At 40.3% G+C, this 24,617-nt stretch overlaps 1 protein-coding gene across 3 annotated transcripts; it reads right to left on the bottom strand.

The window, feature by feature from the left end:
• Positions 1-2,261: 2,261 nt before the first annotated feature.
• Positions 2,262-24,606, bottom strand: LOC128448381 (B-cell receptor CD22). Of its 3 annotated transcripts, none has more exons than XM_053430990.1 (12): positions 24,520-24,605; positions 23,690-23,763; positions 23,554-23,595; positions 22,474-22,761; positions 21,478-21,753; positions 20,762-21,028; positions 18,755-19,042; positions 17,898-18,164; positions 15,835-16,122; positions 14,978-15,244; positions 12,834-13,121; positions 2,262-2,386 (listed from the first exon to the last, which is right to left on the bottom strand). In XM_053430990.1, coding segments are annotated over exons 2-12 (2,322 nt in total). In that variant the 5' UTR covers positions 23,739-23,763; positions 24,520-24,605; the 3' UTR covers positions 2,262-2,384. The 3 variants fall into 3 exon arrangements, with proteins under 3 accessions (XP_053286965.1, XP_053286966.1, XP_053286967.1); XM_053430991.1 differs by lacking the exons at positions 12,834-13,121; positions 14,978-15,244 and adding exons at positions 10,293-10,559; positions 11,010-11,285 and having other exon boundaries at positions 2,279-2,386; positions 24,520-24,606; XM_053430992.1 differs by lacking the exons at positions 12,834-13,121; positions 14,978-15,244 and adding an exon at positions 11,010-11,285 and having other exon boundaries at positions 2,293-2,386.
• Between the last annotated feature and the right edge of the window lie 11 nt (positions 24,607-24,617).

Below are 24,617 nucleotides of genomic sequence, written 5' to 3' on the forward strand. Positions count from 1 at the left end.
TATACATTACTGAAAAATATGCTATTACTGAACAGGTTGTGTTGCATATACAATGTTACTATTGGTTGTACTCAAGATTTCAATGTCTACGATATTAGAAGAAGCTCAAATCCAGCACTGTGAGTTCACCCCCCTATTGCCCTTCCTCCCTCTCGCTCTGGATTTACCGCCCCCTGCTGTGTTGCCCTGTGACCGTGGCCTGAACGAGTAACTCTGACTTCTTCATCCTGCATTAGCTGAAATAATGTGATTTTTACTGGACGGGCTTTCATTCGTCTTTTGTAAATCCACAGATCCCTGCTCTGAATTTCATTGGAGCTGTTCCACCTTTTTTACGAGCCCTTGCAGATCGTACCTATCATTCGCATTGAAGTCGAGACCTTAGTATCATGTCTTTTCAGTGATGTGCATATTTAGGGCCCGAGCACTGAGAGTGGGAGGCCCTATTGAAATTGAAATGATTATTATTATTATTATTATTGTTATTATTCAGGCAAATTAATTGGCTTTGTTAGGGCTTTAACATGCTCAAATTCTTACCAAAATTGGCAGAAAATTAGAAAGTGGTGAAAATGTACGTATTCTTGAGGAATTTTCAATAGGCATCGCAAAATGTCTCAATGGTGCCCCCCCCCCCCCCCCCCCCAAGACCCCAGGAATGTGTTCACATTGACTGATCTTCACAAAAATATATACACAGGTGTATCATGACCAGACAAACAAAAAAGTCTTTAGGTGGCCATTGTGCTAGGGCCCGCTCAGTGCTGCTTTGCAGTCCTAAAATTCTTAGAAATTGTATTTATATTTTCCTTTATTTTCAGTCATCACATGCCTCGAACAACCTCAAGATAAATTTAATTGTAAATATCTTTGAAATAAATTTATTTTTATTTATTACCGCCCTGTTCGGCAATGTTGTTTTTCAATAAAATAAAATGTTTGCATAAAGCAATCCACTTTTCCATGTTGATAAGAGCATTAAAATGAAAAAAATAAAATAAATCAAGGGACATTTAGAATAGATACAAATGAGCGATACATTTTGAGTTAACTATGAATTAAATCAGTTAATCGTGATTAAATATTTTAATCGTTTGACAGCACTTGTATTTACTGTATAACACATTTGCTTATGTGGATGCACTGTTTGAGACACGTTTCCACAGTTTAAATACAAAATTATGAAAACTCAAACACAATGGTAAGTTATTGCAATTGTCCACTGACATAGTCTTGAAGCTACTGTTAACCAATAGCTGCTCCAAACATCTTAAAATGTGAATATTTAAAAACTGCCCTCCGGCTACGGGCCTGGCTCCATGGCAACTAACATACTTACTCATTGATGCACATGTGTGAAAATGAAATAACGTATCTAATAATATCCTAATGTCTCAGAATTGTTAATTTTACTTTGGATCCTAAAGAGTTTAAGTTCAGGATATAGTCATATCCTTGATTTTGTTTTACTCATCACTTAACTCAAGTAAATCAAAGGTTCAAATGGTCCGTTAATAGAAATGCATCACAAAATAATGTGCTTTTCACGATGCAATGCATTTTGTGTGACATGTTCACAAATCCCACAAAAATGTCAATAAACTTTAAAGTTCATCATTTGTTCAAACATATTTCATTTTATTTTGAGATACAGGATATTTACATTTCAGGTGTGTGGGTTTGGATTAAGTTCACACTGGAAAGGTAAAAAAAAAACATTCAGCAGTGATTCTCAGCATTTCTTGTCTAACAGCATGTCATTTATATATATATATATATAGATTATATCAAAAGTTATTAATACAATAATTGTACACTCACACTATTTACATTTTAAATTGCAAGATTAGGATTTTAACCATTTATCCCTCACATTTTGCTATGCTCACTGTTTTCCCCAAAACCTTTAATTAACATTTTCAAATATTTATATATTATATTTAAGCTCAGTAATGTAACTTCTGTGCCTTCTTGCTAACCAGTTTTAAAATACTCCTGATGGCAACACGCAGGGTTTTGTTGCCCAGCTTACATTAATGTAGATTTACAGCTACGACCTATTTTTCTTAACACATGAACTCTTCAGACTCTCTGTGATGACTTATTGTAAATATAAACTTCCTCAGGCCCGAGGTAGCTGTAAAAAGCAGGCCGAGAACATCTCGGGTCAAATCCTGACGTCAGAGTAAACACTCTCATCTTCATGTGAGCTGCTGGAGTCTCTGTTGGTCATCTGAAGTCGGGGCGTCGCTGTGAATCTCACCTGTGGATAGTCAAGCTCCACTTCACCTTCACTGGTGTGGTCGTCAAATAGATTTGAAGATGTTGGTGCACGTGCAGGTGCATTACCAACGTCATCATAGTTCTGCAGGCTCTCTGGTTCATTCTAGGATGAGAGCCGAGATAGTTTATAGATTATTGAGAATTTCTGGATTTAATGCACATCTTATTCTTTTAGGACTTGCAGACATTTTCCTTGATTTAATTGTTTTGTTTGTTGACAGAATAAATGGATGAAGGGGAGGTTTCATCTCCTGACGGGTTTTGTTTCCTCTAACCACATGATTATCAAGCAGCAACTGGATCTCTTCATTCATGCTCTAAAATAGATGTTGTGCAGGTTGTCTCTTAATCACTGGCCCCAGTACACTGAGATAGAAGTGCACTGATAGACAGCTACTGACAGGGCAAGCAGTGAGGGCAGGATATGGAAGTACAAGGAGGGAGCAGCTTGAACAGTAAAAGACACATCTGCCTGTAGAGCCAGTTGTAGATATCCTGATAGATTATTTATTCATCATTTTTAGATCTAATGTGCACATGTTGTCTTGTTTCAGATCCTAGCATCGTGTGTTCTCAAATTGAAACTAATAACACACTTTGGGACTTCGGAGGCTTTGTAATATCAACATTAAAACATATTTGATTCCATATTATTGACATTATGACATAATTTAGAGTATTTAGAAGAATTAGTAGTTTTACAGCTGTAACACGTCAGAAGTGATCACAGGCTTAAATATACGGTGGCCCTGAGAGCTCAACGAACAGCAACTTAAGAAAACACATGCAAGTTGACAAAACACATGCAAGTTGACAAAACACAAGCAAAGTAAGAAAACATCTTCATCAATTTCACAACACAATACAACACATTACAGAAACGCGCTGCAAATAGACAAACGCGCTGCAAATAGAAACGCGCTGCAAATAGAGAAACGCGCTGCAAATAGAGTGCGACAACACAACGGAAGTGTTTCAAGAGGACACACACATACCCCCCCACGCCCGCTCCTGGTATTTCATGAGGGCCTGATACGATGATGTAGCCTGATGTTGTCAGACTCACAATTCTAGTCAGAATGTGAGTCTGAGACCGCTCCATTGGGCTGTGATTATGGGGCGTGTTTCAACTGACCAGGAAGTAAAATTCCTCTTCACTCAATTGGATAGACCTACAACCAATCAGAGCAACGTAGTATGTGACGTATGCTAAGCAACGCATTGTGAGTTATTTACTAACCCGGATTCACAACGGACGCTTCAGCGCAGTGCCAAGCCTTAAATAACAGCTGGCTCCCATCCACTCCCATGTTAAAACTTTGTGCCGGTTTGTGCGGTGCTTCAGCCTCCGGTGTAACTGGCACAAAGCCGTGCAGCGATCGTTTCGGGGTCGAGTCTATTTTTTGCGCTTGACGCGAGCGTATCGCACCAGGAAACACACTGAAAAACGATTTTAAACGATATTGATGACATATATTTATATGATATAAATGATCAAATATGCATCCCATACTTTGAAGTCCCCTTCTGTTTTCCTGGAGTTTTAATTTGACCAATGACATTATTAAATGTCCCCCTCTGCCCATCCACTACAGCCACACAAGCAGTGATACAGATAAAAAGAGAGAGAGAGGGGGGGGGGCTACGTATTCTCCACATAGGCTTGAGTGGAGAATACGTAATTTACCCCCGACACCCGACATTTAACGGAGCAAACAGCGGAGAAGTTCTTCAACATGGATGACATTAAATTAATAATTGAAGTGGAGAAGTGCAGTGAGTTGTATGATCCTCGAAACATGTTGTATAAAGACAACACCAAGGAGGACACATGTTGGGACGCTGTTGCTTAATGTTGGAGCAACAAGTAAGTATATGGTTTTAATCTACTGGATCAACGGGTGATGTTATTAGCGCTGCCCGGCGGTTCAGCGTCGCTTCAGTGTCCGGTGTGAACAGCCCAGCGCTGGGGCGATAGGGATTAGCGCGGTGCTTTGGCGTCGCCTCCACGTTCTGTGTTGCTCTTTCAAAATGAATGCGCTGTCGATGTCTTCTAAAACAGACTCAATGGCAGCATCTACACATCTCAGCTCGCCAGCGGCAGGCATGTTTGTTGAAAACAAATTCAACCCAAGGGCACTTTGATGACGTGGTTGATTAAGTTACCGTTGATCATCTGTCAATCATCGTATAAAGCCCGCCCTGACAATCTGATTGGCCCGGTCGGGCATAATTTTTCCTCAACGGAGCGACTCCAGACCGAACTGCCCGACCTAAAATGTTGTGGGCGGGGCTAAGTTCGTCTGGCATCCAGGCTAACGATGATGATTTAAAAAATTAACGTGACGTTCACTCCAATCATCGTTACGTTCACGTTAATAATATGAAAACTGATTCGCTAGTGAATTCACATTTACTTTAGGTCATTCATTTCTCAGGTGCTATTGTTTCAACTGTCAGAAGTAATAGTTAATAGAAAAATACATGAGAAAAGATACTTCTGCATCGATAGTTTTATTAAAGGAAGATTTGGTTTGATCTGTTTGGTTGAAAAAAAAAAAGCTGCAGCTGAAAGACTCACATTTCACCACCAACTTCTTCGGCTTGCTGTCCTTTACGCCCTCAGTGTTCAGGGCACGGCAGAAGTACCAGCCAGCGTCGGCTGAAGTCACAGTAAACTCGTGGGATAATGATAAGTTTCCTTGATTATTAAAGTCTCATGATGTGTGTTGGTCCTGATCAAGATGAGAGTTGACTGTGGGAAACTTTCAGCAGTGCAGCTGACGGTGATGGTCTGACCTTCTGTGACCTCAGACCTCATAGACAGTATAGGTTCAGTTAGCCGGTCTGTAGAGAGCAGTGGCGTCAATTCAGCCAAAGCTAAGGTATGGCAAGGTTACTAGTCACATGACTTAACTACAGTATCAATCAATATACATGCCCAGCAAATAATCATAACAAAAGTGACAAGTCTGCTATGTAGCTTTTCTGTGTGGTTAGGAAAATTTGAACTTTTTCAAATGCAGCCTCACTCACATCCCGCTAGCGCAAGTAACTATGGACACAAACACTTAACTACGCACGTCAATCAATCAATTCAGTCAAATGCGCCGTTACGCATCCGTTTTCAGCACCATGGATAGCAAGCGGCAGGGTTAGACAGCAGTAATAGCCTTTCTGACACAATTTCACTCTTTCTGTTCACTTCATTCACTATGTAATTGCAACAATATCCCGTGAACATACCAGGTAAACTGCTGTAAACTGTTAAAGTCCAAATATAAAGAGGAGAGGGAGGGAGGGAGGGAGGGAGAGAGGAGAGGGAGGGAGGGAGAAGAAAAGAGAAAGAGAAATCATATTAATAAGATGTTTGGGTATCTTACTTTGAGATGAACTTTATTAATTATTCCACAAGTGGATAACGGCGGGTCCTCAAAGCAGCAAAGTTATTGACGAGTTCATCTGCGTCCAGGGATTTTACGACAGCAGGCTCAACAGCCATCAACATGAGGTTTGTGAGCCTGTCATCGCTCATGGTGGTCCGCAGGTAAGTCTTGACTCTTTTTAAAACAGAAAAGAATCTTTCGTTGGATGCAGTGGAGACAGGAATTGTTGCTGCGATCTTGAATAGCTTGATGACCTCTGAAAAAGCGACAGACATGGTCTTCAGTCGTGTCAAAGCCAGCATTATGTTTTTCTCCTCCTCCACGTCCTCCTTCATCTCAAGTTCAAGGAAAGCTTTTGCTGTGTGACACTGGGAACTGAGAAGGGTGGTGTCGAACAGTTCATCATAGAGTTGTGCAAACTGTTCCATTTTAACTACATCCATGAAATGGGGAGATGAACAATCAAATGCCTGGATAGCATTAAGTAGCTCATCATTATCTGTAAATCGGCGATCTAACTCAGAGATGAAGCGGTCCAGTGTTTCAAAGTATAGTCTTTTTTCTTGGTCATCTCCTGTTTGTCTCTGGCCACTGGATGATCCGACAATAAACCCTGCCAAGGCTTTGGACACACTCCGTGCTCTTGCTGGTCGCAGAGGGGCAGTGTCGCTGCTTGGGAGGCCGAGCTCTGTGGAAAATGCCTTGGCTCTGCTCAGTGTGTCCTGGTACTCTTTATCTGACCTCATCTTTTCCAGCTGGGCCTTAGTACTCCGTATGAGGTTGGAAGCCATCGTGATTGCAATGTCTTTTGTCTGAAGCTGTTCAGACAGTCCATAAGTGAGATTTAAGATTTTTTCTAGGACATGAAGACGCACAACAAAAGTGACTGTCAGCATATTTGTCCGAAGTCCAGCAGCTTCAGTTGAACCCTCTGCATGAGCGTCAATAGTGGCATCTAACACAGCTAGTATAGCCTCGTAGCGCAGTTTTATCTTCTGTAGAGCCCTATACCAATACAGCCACCGAGTGGGACAGGTGCGCTCCAAGTGCAGTATTTTGTTGTGTCCCAACTTCTTTTGAGCCTCAATGAAAAGCATGTGTCTGGTATTGCTATTTGCAATAAAAGTATATAGTGTTTGAACAACACCAAAAAACTCTGCCATCTCTGGTATTTCAGTTATCGAGCTCACAAGCACAAGATTTAGTCTATGTGCATGACAGTGTATATACGCTGCATGCGGCACTTTTTCACGTATTAAAGCCTGCACTCCACGCACATTACCCCGCATAACACTTGCACCATCGTAGCATTGTGCAACACACAGCTGAATATCTAAACTCGATAATTCCTTTATTATTTTCTGGGCCAGGGATTCAGCTGTCAGGTCCTTCATGTGATAGGTTCTAATGGCTCTTTCCTTTATAATCCCGTCATGTACATAACGGATCAAAATGGCCAGCTGCTCCTTCTTAGACAGGTCTTTCGTTTCATCCACTAACACTGAAAAGTACCGTGCTTCTCCTACTTCATTTATGATTATACTTCTGATATTTTCCCCAATAACTCTCACCATATCATTCTGGGCTTCTGGGGAAGAATAGTGCGCATACCTGCGTTCCTGTTTGCTTTTCACGTTCCTGTCATCTGTTGCAATAACGTCCAAAAGTTCAAGGAAATTTCCTTTATTTTCATCCTCATCTCTCTCGTTGTGGCCACGGAGAGGGAGGGCCTGTCTTCCCAGAAATGACGTGATTTTGAACAAGGATTTGACGTGAGCCCGGTTCTCCTGCACCTCATCTGTCCTGTTTGCGTCAATCCGACTTGCGATGGATTCCTTATGTCCGCTGATCACAGCCTTAAAGTTAGACCACGCTAATGCAGCACAATTGTGTCTACTGCTCCCTTGATGATCCCGGAGATTTTTTTTCATGTTCTTCCAACATGTGTATCCAGTGTCTATGAACACACGCAGTCCATGCCTGTCACCTGTTAAAGTTGAGGCTCCTCCAAAATGACGGCATGCAAAGCAATAAACTGCATCTTCTTGCGCAGAATATTCAACCCAGTCATATTCCTGATACACACTAGTTGGGAAGTGGGTCAAACGAGGACGCCTGAGTCCGTCTGTTTTACATCCACTAATATCCTTCTTCTCTGCTCCAGTTGACCCAGAGGCTGCTACTGCTGCTGCACCCGGGCCTTGACCTTCCTTATCGCTGTCCACGTCTGATCCAGCTCTTTCAATCTGAGAAATTGGTGGGGACTCAGACTCGGATTCAATTCGAGAAGTCGGTGTGGACGAGTTCTCAGCCTCCATGCATGTAGTCTCCGTCTCCCTGTTAGCATCTGCATCCCCGGCGCAGGTGCTGGAGTGGCTAACAGCCTCGTTAACAGCTTGAATCCAACCTTCAATACCTGGTCCTTCTCCCTCTGCTGCTGGGGCAACATTGGAGCCATCACCTTCACCTGCCTTTTTTTTGATAAAAAAAGATTCTAAAGTTCTTTGCTTTCTTTTCATTTTAGTTAATTAGCTTAGCCGAAAAATAAAAAAAAACGCGATAACATGACCCGCTCTGACCTCCGGCGGCTTCTCGTCAGGAGATACCACATTTCAAGATAGGGAGGGGGGATACGTTACGATAAGTATTGGGAAAGATAATATCTAGACTAGAGAAATCGATTGTGTTGTTCTGATTTTCATTTGTATTTAATTTATATGTATTAAATAATAGAATAATCAATACAAATTGACACAGAGTAATTCCATAAATTAATTTTTTTAAAACGAACATTTACATTTTCCCCTGGAGCCAAGGTGTGGCAGCTGCCATACCTTGCCATACCCAATTGACGCCTCTGGTAGAGAGGAAGCAGAATCTTCTTTAAAGAAGGCACATTATGATTTTATTGTTTTCTCCTCCCTCTAGTCTGTGTTACATGAGTTTATTGTAAATGTAAAAGTACTGCAAAGCTAAATATCCAACAATCAGTGGTAAAGGGAGCTCCTCTCCTGAAGCTCCTGAACTCCTCTTCATCAGTCCAGCAGATACGAAGACAAAGTTTGGCAACAAAGCTTTTGAAACGAGAGCCCTGAGGCTCTGAAACAGCCTGAACGAGGACATACAGCAGACTGAGTCAAGAGCTGAAAACAAACTTTTATCTTACTTCATTCATTGATTTTTACGTAGGTCTTGTTTTCATTCTTTTATAACAGATTTTTTATTTGTTTTAAAATGTATATTCATATTTTGATGTGTATTTACTTTTTTTTGTTATTTGGGAAGCAGTTTGTAATGTTGTTTTGAGAAGTGATATCTAAATATATCAAGTTATGACAAAAGGCCACTTCAGTCATGTTGAATGAGACGTTCTCAGTTCAAAGAAATGTTGGATAAGTTTAATGAATGAATTAAAATTAAACTTATTACTTTGCTTACACAAGCAAAGTAAGAAAACATCTTCATCAATTTCACAACACAATACAACACATTACAGAAACGCGCTGCAAATAGAGAAACGCGCTGCAAATAGAGAAACGCGCTGCAAATAGAGAAACGCGCTGCAAATAGAAACACGCGCTGCAAATAGAGGGCGACAACACAACGGAAGTGTTTCCAGAGGACACACACATACCCCCCCCACGCCCGCTCCTGGTATTTCATGAGGGCCTGATACGATGATGATTTAAAAAATTAACGTGACGTTCACTCACGTTCATCGTTACGTTTACGTTAATAATATGAAAACTGATTCGCTAAGTTCAGCGATCGCGAAACATATGCACAGCACTGTACAAGGAGCCACTGCAGAGGGGCTGAAGAGCTGCGTTCGGCTCCAGAGCCGCGGGTTGCCGACCCCTGTGCGGAACCGAATTTGTATGATGTAGTGGACGTTTTAGTGTCTCCTGTGGCAGCGGTGTCCATCCCTTTTAGCTGTCCTCTGGAAACACTTCCGTTGTCGTTTCTTCACTATTTGCAGTGCGTCTGTCTATTTGCAGCGCGTTTGATTATTTGCTGCGCGTTTCTGTAATGTGTTGTGTTGTGTTGTGAACTTGATGAAGATGTTTTCTTACTTTGCTTGTGTTTTGTCCACTTGCATGTGTTTTCTTAAGTAGCTGTTAGTTGAGCTCTCAGGGCCACAGTAAAATAACAGCAAAAGTATGTGATACTATTAGCGCAGCGCGGCGCTTTCGCATCCGGTGTGAACCCGGCGTGATGAGGCCACTGTGACCTTTGACCACTGATATCTAATCACTTCACATCTTTGAGTTCTCATCGAAAGTTGAGTAATTTCTCTAAAAGGCCGTTTTGTAACATGACTTTCAAGAGGCCAAAAGACGTGTTTTATGAGGCCACTGTCAACTTGACCTTTGACCGTTGGCTACCAAACCAAATCAGTTACTAAAAGAGTTAATTATGTGTTTTTGCCAAATGTGAAAGGATTCCCTCAAGACGCTACGTGGACATTGCTTTTACAAGGCAAATATATGCTTTGTTTGAGTTCACAGCTTTGTGAGGACACAAGTCAAACTGAACATTTAACTAAGTTGAAAGAAATTCCCTCAAGACCTTATTATATTATTATTATTATTATATAGTTATAAGACCTTGAAATTCACTCACGTTCAAACAGACGGACGGGATCAGACAAACTGTGACCTGCTTCATTTTGTGCGATGCAGTAGTAAACTCCTGGCTGGTTTGAGTACACTGTGTGGTTTTGATGCTCGGACACATGTTCATCCTTTCCCTCGCCCTGACTCTTCCTGTACCATGAGTAGTGTTGGACTGGGGGAAAGCTGTGACTGAAGCAGCTCAGCATCACGGAGCTCCTCCCGTCAAGCTCCTGATTCTCTGCCGACTCCGTGATGTGTGTGTGTTTTGGAGAAACTAGCCCGGGAAATTCAGGAGAAAAGACAACGCAATTTTGTTAACATCATCAAAGATCAAACATGAATAACACAACAAGTGGAGTGACATTATTGATGCTCTTTAAAGCCAGACTGAAAAGAATGGGAAACTTGATCTCGCACCAGTCAATGGGCATTAAAACAAGATAAGATAAAATAGACTGGCTTTAGATTCACCTGGTGAAACTTTCAATGTTTTCTAAGCAATTTCTCTTTGAAACAAACTACAGCCACTGATTTTAGGTTACTGTTCCTTTTAAACTACAATATTTTTCATCAGCTTTGCTAAACGTTATTTTGAATGACATCACATCTGTCTTCTTTTTTTGGGAACCAGCACGTCTGATCAGTATTTTCTTTATACACAGTAATGTAGAATATATCCTCCTTGTTTATCCATTCACCATCACAAGTGCATCAGTCTACTCACATCTGACTTTAACCTCAGCTGGCTGTGACTTTCCACTTCCAATGTCATTGGTGGCTTCACAGCTGTACAGTCCACTGTCAGAGGGACCGGCTGAATTCACCGTGAAGGTCTGAGTCTGAGTCTGTTGGATGATTTCCTCTCTCCAATCAGTCGTCTTCCTCCAGGTGACAGAGCTCACTGGTGGGTTGGACTCAAAAGAACAGCTCAGGGTCAACGACATATTTTCAACCACATCAAGACTAGGATTGGCTTGAAATGTCACATGTTTGGGACTGTCTGCAGTAACCAACGATATAGAAAACAGAGAACTGTCAGATTTAATCACTGTACAATATACTGGTCTTTATAATATAGAGTGATCCTTAATAATACATGTTTTTTTATTTCATCATGGTCTAATTCATGGTTAATTTGTAGGAAGTGGAGTAATTTATTAGCCTGGATGCCAGACGAATTTAGCCCCGCCCACAACAGATTTGGTCGGGCAGTTCGGTCAGGAGTCGCTCCATTGGGAAAAAATTATGGCCCGACCGGGCCAATCAGATTGTCAGGGCGGGCTTTATACGATGATTGACAGATGATCAACGGTAACGTAATCAGCCACGTCATCACAGTGCCCTCGGGTTGAATTCGTTTTCAACAAACATGCCTGCCGCTGGCGAGCTGAGATGTGTAGATGCTGCCATTGAGTCTGTTTTAGAAGACATCGACAGCGCATTCATTTTGAAAGAGGAACACAGAACGTGGAGGCGACGCCAAAGCACCGTGCTAATCCCTATCGCCCCGGCGCTTGGCTGTTCACAACGGACACTGAAGCGACGCTGAACCGCCGGGCAGCGCTAATAATATCACCCGTTGATCCAGTAGATCGCTGCACGGCTTTGTGCCAGTCACACCGGAGGCTGAAGCACCGCGCTGCGCCAAGGCTGCCTCGCGGTGCTTCAGCCTCCGGTGTGACCGGCACAAAGTTTTAACATGGGAGTGGATGGGAGCCAGCTGTTATTTAAGGCTTGGCGCTGCGCTGAAGCGTCCGGTGTGAACCCAGTAAATAACTCACAATGCGTTGCTTAGCATACGTCACATACTACGTTGCTCTGATTGGTTGTAGGTCTATCCAGTTGAGCGAAGAGGAATTTTACTTCCTGGTCAGTTGAAACACGCCCCATAATTTTTTCCCAATGGAGCGACTCCAGACCGAACTGCCCGACCAAAAATGTTGTGGGCGGGGCTAAATTCGTCTGGCATCCAGGCTAGTAATTTATATAACAGAGAGCACAATAACATGCAAACCTGTGAAAATAATTCATTGCATTACACAATTACACCACAAATTATACTATAAGAAAACGTATAAGTGCTTAAAGACACAAAGCTATAATTTAACAGAATTATACTTTACTCTGGTGGAAGAATTACAAAGATTTAAGTAAAAGTAGAAATGTCGCATTACAAAAATACTCCATTACAAGTACAGGCCCTGAATACATAATGTAAATGAGCAGCACAGTAGTTTAGCAGGAGTATTCATTAAGTGGCAGAGTGGCACCACGTAATATAACTGGATCATTATTATTTATAATTCGTAGATTAAATGACTTTATATAGGGTCGTTTATTGATATTTTCTAAACCATACAGAACTTAATCAAACAGATACATTTACTTTAGGTCATTCATTTCTCAGGTGCTATTGTTTCAACTGTCAGAAGTAATAGTTAATAGAAAAATACATGAGAAAAGATACTTCTGCATCGATAGTTTTATTAAAGGAAGATTTGGTTTGATCTGTTTGGTTGAAAAAAAAAGCCGCAGCTGAAAGACTCTCATTTCACCACCAACTCCTTCTGCTTGCTGTCCTTTACGCCCTCAGTGTTCAGGGCACGGCAGACGTACCAGCCAGCGTCGGCTGAAGTCACAGTAAACTCGTGGGAGAGAGAGTTGATGGGTCGTGAATAATGATAAGTTTCAGTGATTATTAAAGTCTGATGATGTGTGTTGGTCCTGATCAAGATGAGAGTTGACTGTGGGAAACTTTCAGCAGTGCAGCTGACGGTGATGGTCTGACCTTCTGTGACCTCAGACCTCATAGACAGTATAGGTTCAGTTAGCCGGTCTGTAGAGAGGAAGCAGAATCTTCTTTAAAGAAGGCACATTATGATTTTATTGTTTTCTCCTCCCTCTAGTCTGTGTTACATGAGTTTATTGTAAATGTAAAAGTACTGCAAAGCTAAATATCCAACAATCAGTGGTAAAGGGAGCTCCTCTCCTGAAGCTCCTGAACTCCTCTTCATCAGTCCAGCAGATACGATTTATTTTACTAAGACAAAGCTTTTGAAACGAGAGCCCTGAGGCTCTGAAACAGCCTGAACGAGGACATACAGCAGACTGAGTCAAGAGCTGAAAACACACTTTTATCTTACTTCATTCACTGATTTTTACGTAGGTCTTGTTTTCATTCTTTTATAACAGATTTTTTATTTGTTTTAAAATGTATATTCATATTTTGATGTGTTTTTACTTTTTTTTGTTATTTGGGAAGCAGTTTGTAATGTTGTTTTGAGAAGTGATATCTAAATATATCAAGTTATGACAAAAGGCCACTTCAGTCATGTTGAATGAGACGTTCTCAGTTCAAAGAAATGTTGGATAAGTTTAATGAATGAATTAAAATTAAACTTATTACTTTGCTTACACAAGCAAAGTAAGAAAACATCTTCATCAATTTCACAATAATACAACACATTACAGAAACGCGCTGCAAATAGAGAAACGAGCTGCAAATAGAGAAACGCGCTGCAAATAGAGAAACGCGCTGCAAATAGAGAAACGCGCTGCAAATAGAGAAACGCGCTGCAAATAGAGAAACGCGCTGCAAATAGAAACATGCGCTGCAAATAGAGAAACGCGCTGCAAATAGAGAAACGCGCTGCAAATAGAGGGCGACAACACAACGGAAGTGTTTCCAGAGGACACACACATACCCCCCCCACGCCCGCTCCTGGTATTTCATGAGGGCCTGATACGATGATGATTTAAAAAATTAATGTGACGTTCACTCACGTTCATCGTTACGTTCACGTTAATAATATGAAAACTGATTCGCTAAGTTCAGCGATCGCGAAACATATGCACAGCACTGTACAAGGAGCCACTGCAGAGGGGCTGAAGAGCTGCGTTCGGCTCCAGAGCCGCGGGTTGTCGACCCCTGTGCGGAACCGAATTTGTATGATGTAGTGGACGTTTTAGTGTCTCCTGTGGCAGCGGTGTCCATCCCTTTTAGCTGTCCTCTGGAAACACTTCCGTTGTCGTTTCTTCACTATTTGCAGTGCGTCTGTCTATTTGCAGCGCGTTTGATTATTTGCTGCGCGTTTCTGTAATGTGTTGTGTTGTGTTGTGAACTTGATGAAGATGTTTTCTTACTTTGCTTGTGTTTTGTCCACTTGCATGTGTTTTCTTAAGTAGCTGTTAGTTGAGCTCTCAGGGCCACAGTAAAATAACAGCAAAAGTATGTGATACTATTAGCACGGCGCAGCGCTTTCGCGTCCGGTGTGAACCCGGCGTGATGAGGCCACTGTGACCTTTGACCACTGATATCTAATCACTTCACATCTTTGAGTTCTCATCGAAAGTTGAGTAATTTCTCTAAAGGCCGTTTTGTAACATGACTTTCAAGAGGCCAAAAGACGTCTTTTATGAGGCCACTGTGAACTTGACCTTTGACCGTTGGCTACCAAACCAAATCAGTTACTAAAAGAGTTAATTATGTGTTTGTGCCAAATGTGAAAGGATTCCCTCAAGACGCTACGTGGACATTGCTTTTACAAGGCAAATATATGCTTTGTTTGAGTTCACAGCTTTGTGAGGACACAAGTCAAACTGAACATTTAACTAAGTTGAAAGAAATTCCCTCAAGACCTTATTATATTATTATTATTATTGTATAGTTATAAGACCTTGAAATTCACTCACGTTCAAACAGACGGACGGGATCAGACAAACTGTGACCTGCTTCATTTTGTGCGGTGCAGTAGTAAACTCCTGGCTGGTTTGAGTACACTGTGTGGTTTTGATGCTTTGACACAATTTCCATCCTCTCCTCTCCCTGACTCTTCCTGTACCATGAGTAGTGTTGGACTGGGGGAAAGCTGTGACTGAAGCAGCTCAGCATCACGGAGCTCCTCCCGTCAAGCTCCTGATTCTCTGCTGACTCCGTGATGTGTGTGTGTTTTGGAGAAACTAGCCGGGAAATTCAGGAGAAAAGACAACGTCATTTTATTAACATCATCAAAGATCAAACATGAATAACACAACAAGTGGAGTGACATTATTGATGCTCTTTATAAGAAAACGTATAAGTGCTTAAAGACACAAAGCTATAATTTAACAGAATTATACTTTACTCTGGTGGAAGAATGCCAAAGATTTAAGTAAAAGTAGAAATGTCGCATTACAAAAATACTCCATTACTAGTACAGGCCCTGAATTCATAATTTATATAAGCAGCACAGTAGTTCAGCAGGAGTATTCATTAAGTGGCAGAGTGGCACCACGTAATATAACTGGATCATTATTATTTATAATTCGTAGATTAAATGACTTTATATAGGGTCGTTTATTGATATTTTCTAAACCCTACAGAACTTAATCAAACAGATACATTTACTTTAGGTCATTCATTTCTCAGGTGCTATTGTTTCAACTGTCAGAAGTAATAGTTAATAGAAAAATACATGAGAAAAGATACTTCTGCATCGATAGTTTTATTAAAGGAAGATTTGGTTTGATCTGTTTGGTTGAAAAAAAAAAGCTGCAGCTGAAAGACTCACATTTCACCACCAACTCCTTCGGCTTGCTGTCCTTTACGCCCTCAGTGTTCAGGGCACGGCAGACGTACCAGCCAGCGTCGACTGAAGTCACAGTAAACTCGTGGGAGAGAGAGTTGATGGGTCGTGAATAATGATAAGTTTCCTTGATTATTAAAGTCTCATGATGTGTGTTGGTCCTGATCAAGGTGAGAGTTGACTGTGGGAAACTTTCAGCAGTGCAGCTGACGGTGATGGTCTGACCTTCTGTGACCTCAGACCTCATAGACAGTATAGGTTCAGTTAGCCGGTCTGTAGAGAGGAAGCAGAATCTTCTTTAAAGAAGGCACAATATGATTTTATTGTTTTCTCCTCCCTCTAGTCTGTGTTACATGAGTTTATTGTAAATGTAAAAGTACTGCAAAGCTAAATATCCAACAATCAGTGGTAAAAGGAGCTCCTCTCCTGAAGCTCCTGAACTCCTCTTCATCAGTCCAGCAGATACAATTTATTTTACTAAGACAAAGTTTGGGGACAAAGCTTTTGAAACGAGAGCCCTGAGGCTCTGAAACAACCTGAACGAGGACATACAGCAGACTGAGTGAGGAGCTGAACACAGACTTTTATCTTACTTCATTCACTGATTTTTACGTAGGTCTTGTTTTCATTCTTTTATAACAGATTTTTTATTTGTTTTAAAATGTATATTCATATTTTGATGTGTTTTTACTTTTTTTTGTTATTTGGGAAGCAGTTTGTAATGTTGTTTTGAGAAGTGATATCTAAATATATCAAGTTATGACAAAAGGCCACTTCAGTCATGTTGAATGAGACGTTCTCAGTTCAAAGAAATGTTGGATAAGTTTAATGAATGAATTAAAATTAAACTTATTACTTTGCTTACACAAGCAAAGTAAGAAAACATCTTCATCAATTTCACAACACAATACAACACATTACAGAAACGCGCTGCAAATAGAGAAACGAGCTGCAAATAGAGAAACGCGCTGCAAATAGAAACACGCGCTGCAAATAGAGAAACGCGCTGCAAATAGAGGGCGACAACACAACGGAAGTGTTTCCAGAGGACACACACATACCCCCCCAAGCCTGCTCCTGGCATTTCATGAGGGCCTGATACGATGATGATTTAAAAAATTAATGTGACGTTCCCTCACGTTCATTGTTACGTTCACGTTAATAATATGAAAACTGATTCGCTAAGTTCAGCGATCGCGAAACATATGCACAGCACTGTACAAGGAGCCACTGCAGAGGGGCTGAAGATTTGCGTTTGGCTCCAGAGCCGCGGGTTGCCGACCCCTGTGCGGAACCGAATTTGTATGATGTAGTGGACGTTTTAGTGTCTCCTGTGGCAGCGGTGTCCATCCCTTTTAGCTGTCCTCTGGAAACACTTCCGTTGTCGTTTCTTCACTATTTGCAGTGCGTCTGTCTATTTGCAGCGCGTTTGACTATTTGCTACACGTTTCTGTAATGTGTTGTGTTGTGTTGTGAACTTGATGAAGATGTTTTCTTACTTTGCTTGTGTTTTGTCCACTTGCATGTGTTTTCTTAAGTAGCTGTTAGTTGAGCTCTCAGGGCCACAGTAAAATAACAGCAAAAGTATGTGATACTATTAGCGCAGCGCTGCGCTTTCGCGTCCGGTGTGAACCCGGCGTGATGAGGCCACTGTGACCTTTGACCACTGATATCTAATCACTTCACATCTTTGAGTTCTCATCGAAAGTTGAGTAATTTCTCTAAAGGCCGTTTTGTAACATGACTTTCAAGAGGCCAAAAGACGTGTTTTATGACGCCACTGTGAACTTGACCTTTGATCGTTGGCTACCAAACCAAATCAGTTACTAAAAGAGTTAATTATGTGTTTGTGCCAAATGTGAAAGGATTCCCTCAAGACGCTACGTGGACATTGCTTTTACAAGGCAAATATATGCTTTGTTTGAGTTCACAGCTTTGTGAGGACACAAGTCAAACTGAACATTTAACTAAGTTGAAAGAAATTCCCTCAAGACCTTATTATATTATTATTATTATTGTATAGTTATAAGACCTTGAAATTCACTCACGTTCAAACAGACGGACGGGATCAGACAAACTGTGACCTGCTTCATTTTGTGCGGTGCAGTAGTAAACTCCTGGCTGGTTTGAGTACACTGTGTGGTTTTGATGCTTTGACACAATTTCCATCCTCTCCTCTCCCTGACTCTTCCTGTACCATGAGTAGTGTTGGACTGGGGGAAAGCTGTGACTGAAGCAGCTCAGCATCACGGAGCTCCTCCCGTCAAGCTCCTGATTCTCTGCTGACTCCGTGATGTGTGTGTGTTTTGGAGAAACTAGCCGGGAAATTCAGGAGAAAAGACAACGTCATTTTATTAACATCATCAAAGATCAAACATGAATAACACAACAAGTGGAGTGACATTATTGATGCTCTTTATAAGAAAACGTATAAGTGCTTAAAGACACAAAGCTATAATTTAACAGAATTATACTTTACTCTGGTGGAAGAATGCCAAAGATTTAAGTAAAAGTAGAAATGTCGCATTACAAAAATACTCCATTACTAGTACAGGCCCTGAATTCATAATTTATATAAGCAGCACAGTAGTTCAGCAGGAGTATTCATTAAGTGGCAGAGTGGCACCACGTAATATAACTGGATCATTTTTATTTATAATTCATAGATTAAATGACTTTATATAGGGTCGTTTATTGATATTTTCTAAACCCTACAGAACTTAATCAAACAGATACATTTACTTTAGGTCATTCATTTCTCAGGTGCTATTGTTTCAACTGTCAGAAGTAATAGTTAATAGAAAAATACATGAGAAAAGATACTTCTGCATCGATAGTTTTATTAAAGGAAGATTTGGTTTGATCTGTTTGGTTGAAAAAAAAAAGCTGCAGCTGAAAGACTCACATTTCACCACCAACTCCTTCGGCTTGCTGTCCTTTACGCCCTCAGTGTTCAGGGCACGGCAGACGTACCAGCCAGCGTCGACTGAAGTCACAGTAAACTCGTGGGAGAGAGAGTTGATGGGTCGTGAATAATGATAAGTTTCCTTGATTATTAAAGTCTCATGATGTGTGTTGGTCCTGATCAAGGTGAGAGTTGACTGTGGGAAACTTTCAGCAGTGCAGCTGACGGTGATAGTCTGACCTTCTGTGACCTCAGACCTCATAGACAGTATAGGTTCAGTTAGCCGGTCTGTAGAGAGGAAGCAGAATCTTCTTTAAAGAAGGCACAATATGATTTTATTGTTTTCTCCTCCCTCTAGTCTGTGTTACATGAGTTTATTGTAAATGTAAAAGTACTGCAAAGCTAAATATCCAACAATCAGTGGTAAAGGGAGCTCCTCTCCTGAAGCTCCTGAACTCCTCTTCATCAGTCCAGCAGATACAATTTATTTTACTAAGACAAAGTTTGGGGACAAAGCTTTTGAAACGAGAGCCCTGAGGCTCTGAAACAGCCTGAACGAGGACATACAGCAGACTGAGTGAGGAGCTGAACACAGACTTTTATCTTACTTCATTCACTGATTTTTACGTAGGTCTTGTTTTTATTCTTTTATAACAGATTTTTTATTTGTTTTAAAATTTATATTCATATTTTGATGTGTTTTTACTTTTTTTGTTATTTGGGAAGCAGTTTGTAAAGTTGTTTTGAGAAGTGATATCTAAATATATCAAGTTATGACAAAAGGCCACTTCAGTCATGTTGAATGAGACGTTCTTAGTTCAAAGAAATGTTGGATAAGTTTAATGAATGAATTAAAATTAAACTTATTACTTTGCTTACACAAGCAAAGTAAGAAAACATCTTCATCAATTTCACAACACAATACAACACATTACAGAAACGCGCTGCAAATAGAAACACGCGCTGCAAAAAAAGAGAAACGCGCTGCAAATAGAGGGCGACAACACAACGTAAGTGTTTCCAGAGGACACACACATACCCCCCCACGCCCGCTCCTGGTATTTCATGAGGGCCTGATACGATGATGATTTAAAAAATTAATGTGAAGTTCACTCACGTTCATCGTTATGTTCACGTTAATAATATGAAAACTGATTCGCTAAGTTCAGCGATCGCGAAACATATGCACAGCACTGTACAAGGAGCCACTGCAGAGGGGCTGAAGAGCTGCGTTCGGCTCCAGAGCCGCGGGTTGCCGACCCCTGTGCGGAACCGAATTTGTATGATGTAGTGGACGTTTTAGTGTCTCCTGTGGCAGCGGTGTCCATCCCTTTTAGCTGTCCTCTGGAAACACTTCCGTTGTCGTTTCTTCACTATTTGCAGTGCGTCTGTCTATTTGCAGCGCGTTTCTGTAATGTGTTGTGTTGTATTGTGAACTTGATGAAGATGTTTTCTTACTTTGCTTGTGTTTTGTCCACTTGCATGTGTTTTCTTAAGTTGCTGTTATTTGAGCTCTCAGGGCCACAGTAAAATAACAGCAAAAGTATGTGATACTATTAGCGCAGCGCTGCGCTTTACCGTCCGGTGTGAACCCGGCGTGATGAGGCCACTGTGACCTTTGACCACTGATATCTAATCACTTCACATCTTTGAGTTCTCATCGAAAGTTGAGTAATTTCTCTAAAGGCCGTTTTGTAACATGACTTTCAAGAGGCCAAAAGACGTGTTTTATGAGGCCACTGTGAACTTGACCTTTGACCGTTGGCTTCCAAACCAAATCAGTTACTAAAAGAGTTAATTATGTGTTTGTGCCAAATGTGAAAGGATTCCCTCAAGACGCTACGTGGACATTGCTTTTACAAGGCAAATATATGCTTTGTTTGAGTTCACAGCTTTGTGAGGACACAAGTCAAACTGAACATTTAACTAAGTTGAAAGAAATTCCCTCAAGACCTTATTATATTATTATTATTATTATATAGTTATAAGACCTTGAAATTCACTCACGTTCAAACAGACGGACGGGATCAGACAAACTGTGACCTGCTTCATTTTGTGCGATGCAGTAGTAAACTCCTGGCTGGTTTGAGTACACTGTGTGGTTTTGATGCTCGGACACAAGTTCATCCTTTCCCTCGTCCTGACTCTTCCTGTACCATGAGTAGTGTTGGACTGGGGGAAAGCTGTGACTGAAGCAGCTCAGCATCACGGAGCTCCTCCCGTCAAGCTCCTGATTCTCTGCTGACTCCGTGATGTGTGTGTGTTTTGGAGAAACTAGCCCGGGAAATTCAGGAGAAAAGACAACGCAATTTTGTTAACATCATCAAAGATGAAACATGAATAACACAACAAGTGGAGTGACATTATTGATGCTCTTTAAAGCCAGACTGAAAAGAATGGGAAACTTGATCTCGCACCAGTCAATGGGCATTAAAACAATATAAGATAAAATAGACTGGCTTTAGATTCACCTGGTGAAACTTTCAATGTTTTCCAAGCAATTTCTCTTTGAAACAAACTACAGGCACTGATTTTAGGTTACTATTCCTTTTAAACTACTGTTTTTTCATCAGCTTTGCTTAACGTTATTTTGAATGACATCACATCTGTCCTCTTTTTTTGGGAACCAGCACGTCTGATCAGTATTTACTTTATACACAGTAATGTAGAATATATCCTCCTTGTTTATCCATTCACCATCACAAGTGCTTCAGTCTACTCACATCTGACTTTAACCTCAGCTGGCTGTGACTTTCCACTTCCAATGTCATTGGTGGCTTCACAGCTGTACAGTCCACTGTCAGAGGGACCGGCTGAATTCACCGTGAAGGTCTGAGTCTGAGTCTGTTGGATGATTTCCTCTCTCCCATCAGTCGTCTTCCTCCAGGTGACAGAGCTCACTGGTGGGTTGGACTCAACGGAACAGCTCAGGGTCAACGACACATTTTCAACCACATCAAGACCAGGATTGGCTTGAAATGTCACATGTTTGGGACTGTCTGCAGTAACCAAAGATATAGAAAACAGAGAACTGTCAGATTTAATCACTGTACAATATACTGGTCTTTATAATATAGAGTGATCCTTAATAATACATGTTTTTTTATTTCATCAGGGTCTATTTCATGGTTAATTTGTAGGAAGTGGAGTAATTTATATAAGAGAGCACAATAACTTGCAATTCTGTGAAAATAATTCATTGCATTACACAATTACACCACAAATGATACTATAAGAAAACGTATAAGTGCTTAAAGACACAAAGCTATAATTTAACAGAATTATACTTTACTCTGGTGGAAGAATTACAAAGATTTAAGTAAAAGTAGAAATGTCGCATTACAAAAATACTCCATTACTAGTACAGGCCCTGAATACATAATTTATATAAGCAGCACAGTAGTTCAGCAGGAGTATTCATTAAGTGGCAGAGTGGCACCACGTAATATAACTGGATCATTTTTATTTATAATTCATAGATTAAATGACTTTATATAGGGTCGTTTATTGATATTTTCTAAACTCTACAGAACTTAACCAAAAAGACACATTTACTTTAGGTCATTCATTTCACAGGTGCTATTGTTTCAACTGTCAGAAGTAATAGTTAATAGAAAAATTCATGAGAAATGATACTTCTACATCCAAAGTTTTATTAAAGGAAGATTTGGTTTGATCTGTTTGGTTGAAAAAAAAAAAGCTGCAGCTGAAAGACTCACATTTCACCACCAACTTCTTCTGCTTGCTGTCCTTTACGCCCTCAGTGTTCAGGGCACGGCAGACGTACCAGCCAGCGTCGACTGAAGTCACAGTAAACTCGTGGGAGAGAGAGTTGATTGGTCGTGAATAATGATAAGTTTCAGTGATTATTAAAGTCTGATCATATGGGTCGGTCCTGATCAAGGTGAGAGTTGACTGTGGGAAACTTTCAGCAGTGCAGCTGATGGTGATGGTCTGACCTTCTGTGACCTCAGAACTCATAGACAGTTTAGGTTCAGTTGGCGGGTCTGTAGAGAGGAAGCAGAATATTCTTTAAAGAATCATGATTTTATTGTTTTTCCTCCCTCTAGTCTGTGTTACATGAGTTTATTGTAAATGTAAAAGTACTACAAAGCTAAATATCCAACAATCAGTGGTAAAGGGAGCTCCTCTCCTGAAGCTCCTGAACTCCTCTTCATCAGTCCAGCAGATACAATTTATTTTACTAAGACAAAGCTTTTGAAACAAGAGCCCTGAGGCTCTGAAACAGCCTGAACGAGGACATACAGCAGACTGAGTCAAGAGCTGAAAACACACTTTTATCTTACTTCATTCACTGATTTTACGTAGGTCTAGTTTTTATTTGTTTATTTATTATTTTATGACAGGTTTTTGTAGCCAAATTGACTGAGAAACTATGCAGAGTTAAGCTTTTTGTGCCAAACTGCTCAGTCAGTTTGGCACAACTGATCTAGAATAGTTCAAACCATCGACTAAAAGTGAACCCAAATTGTCTAGATCGCCACCTGGTGTCTGACTGCAGCATAAATGTCACCTCATGAATTTTTGTGAACAGGACATGGACTGAACTAAGAAGTCAAAATACACATCAACTAAAATTAACTCAAAGATGGTTTCTGTAGTTTTTATCACTGTTTAATGTTCAAGTGTTCATTTTTCATGTACGTTTGGTTATTAATTATATTTCCACCCAGAGGAGCCTTGGTTGCTCGGGGCAGGAAGGACACATTTGTCCACTAATTGTAATTTTATGTATATTCTGAAATATATTGAAATATTCAGATTTTTAGTGTACATACATTTAACGGTAATTCCAGGGTCACTTGTAGAAACATTTGTTGCTGAAACACAAGTGGAGAAGTCAGTTAATCTTTAATGCAAATGTTGGAAAAAAACAACAACATTATTTTCAAAGTGGAGAAATAAAATCCTTACGTTTTATTAGGACCAGAAAAACCAACCACGTGACTGTCTGAGCCTCCATCTCATGTGGGACTACAACTGGATTTCTGAAACAAGTATAAACTGAAAAGTTGATAAAACATCTTAAGATCACAGAACTACCTCTTTTTACTGTAAAAAATGTGATCAATTTCTTTTTCAGCTTGAATCAGAATTTCCTTCTTCCTCTTTCCATTTATTGTACTGACAGAGTTGTCTTTGTTTGTTCCTCATGTCAAGATGGTTGTGAACTTGTGGTTTGAAAACACATGTCACCTCACCTCTATGCAGAATTTGTCATTTATTAAAGGAAATGAAATGTAATTATTTTAAAATGGAATATTTGGGCCACATGTTTTTGTTAATCCCAGAGTTTATTTTATTTTTTCCTTTAATAACAAAAATATTGTTTGTTTCTGGTTTATTTTATTTCAGATTAGCTACTTGTTCATATCCCTTTTATTCAAAGACACCCAAGAACACATAAAATATGTTGACTGGAATAATAACAGTGTATTTATTACATTTTAATTTGTGAACCTTTAGTCTGTTTAAAAAGTCATATCTGGTTCTTTGGGTTCATCTCAGTCTTCAGGGAACTACGACTTCTGAAAATGATGTTTGAATTTTCATTTGAAAAAAAGGTTTTCAACTGAATCGAAGAAAAAGGGTTTTAAATTATTATACATTTTATTAAGAAAAAATTCATCTTGTTTTTTTCACTGTATATACTGTAAATAAAACTTCTGAAACACTATATTTTACTCTAGTAGATTAAGATTAAGATCATGAGTAGATAAATAATCATAGAAGCTTGTTCTTACCTCAGAGGACCCACTTGTATCAGTCTGTCACACACAGCCTCCCTCCGAGAATGAGACTTTACAGAAGAAGAAAGTGTTCTCACTTTGAAAGGGGATGC

This window comes from Pleuronectes platessa, chromosome 9, assembly GCF_947347685.1.
Source record: "Pleuronectes platessa chromosome 9, fPlePla1.1, whole genome shotgun sequence".
Taxonomy (NCBI): Eukaryota; Metazoa; Chordata; class Actinopteri; order Pleuronectiformes; family Pleuronectidae; genus Pleuronectes; species Pleuronectes platessa.

Coding starts and splice junctions, on each gene's coding strand:
- LOC128448381 (XM_053430990.1), bottom strand. CDS start 23,738: ATGGAGGCTCAGACAGTCACGTGGTTGGTTTTTCTGGTCCTAATAAAA. Junction 23,596..23,689: donor TTTTCTGGTCCTAATAAAAC/GTAAGGATTTTA, acceptor CTTGTGTTTCAG/CAACAAATGTTTCTACAAGT. Junction 18,165..18,754: donor GAAGGAGTTGGTGGTGAAAT/GTGAGTCTTTCA, acceptor TTTCCCGGCTAG/TTTCTCCAAAACACACACAC.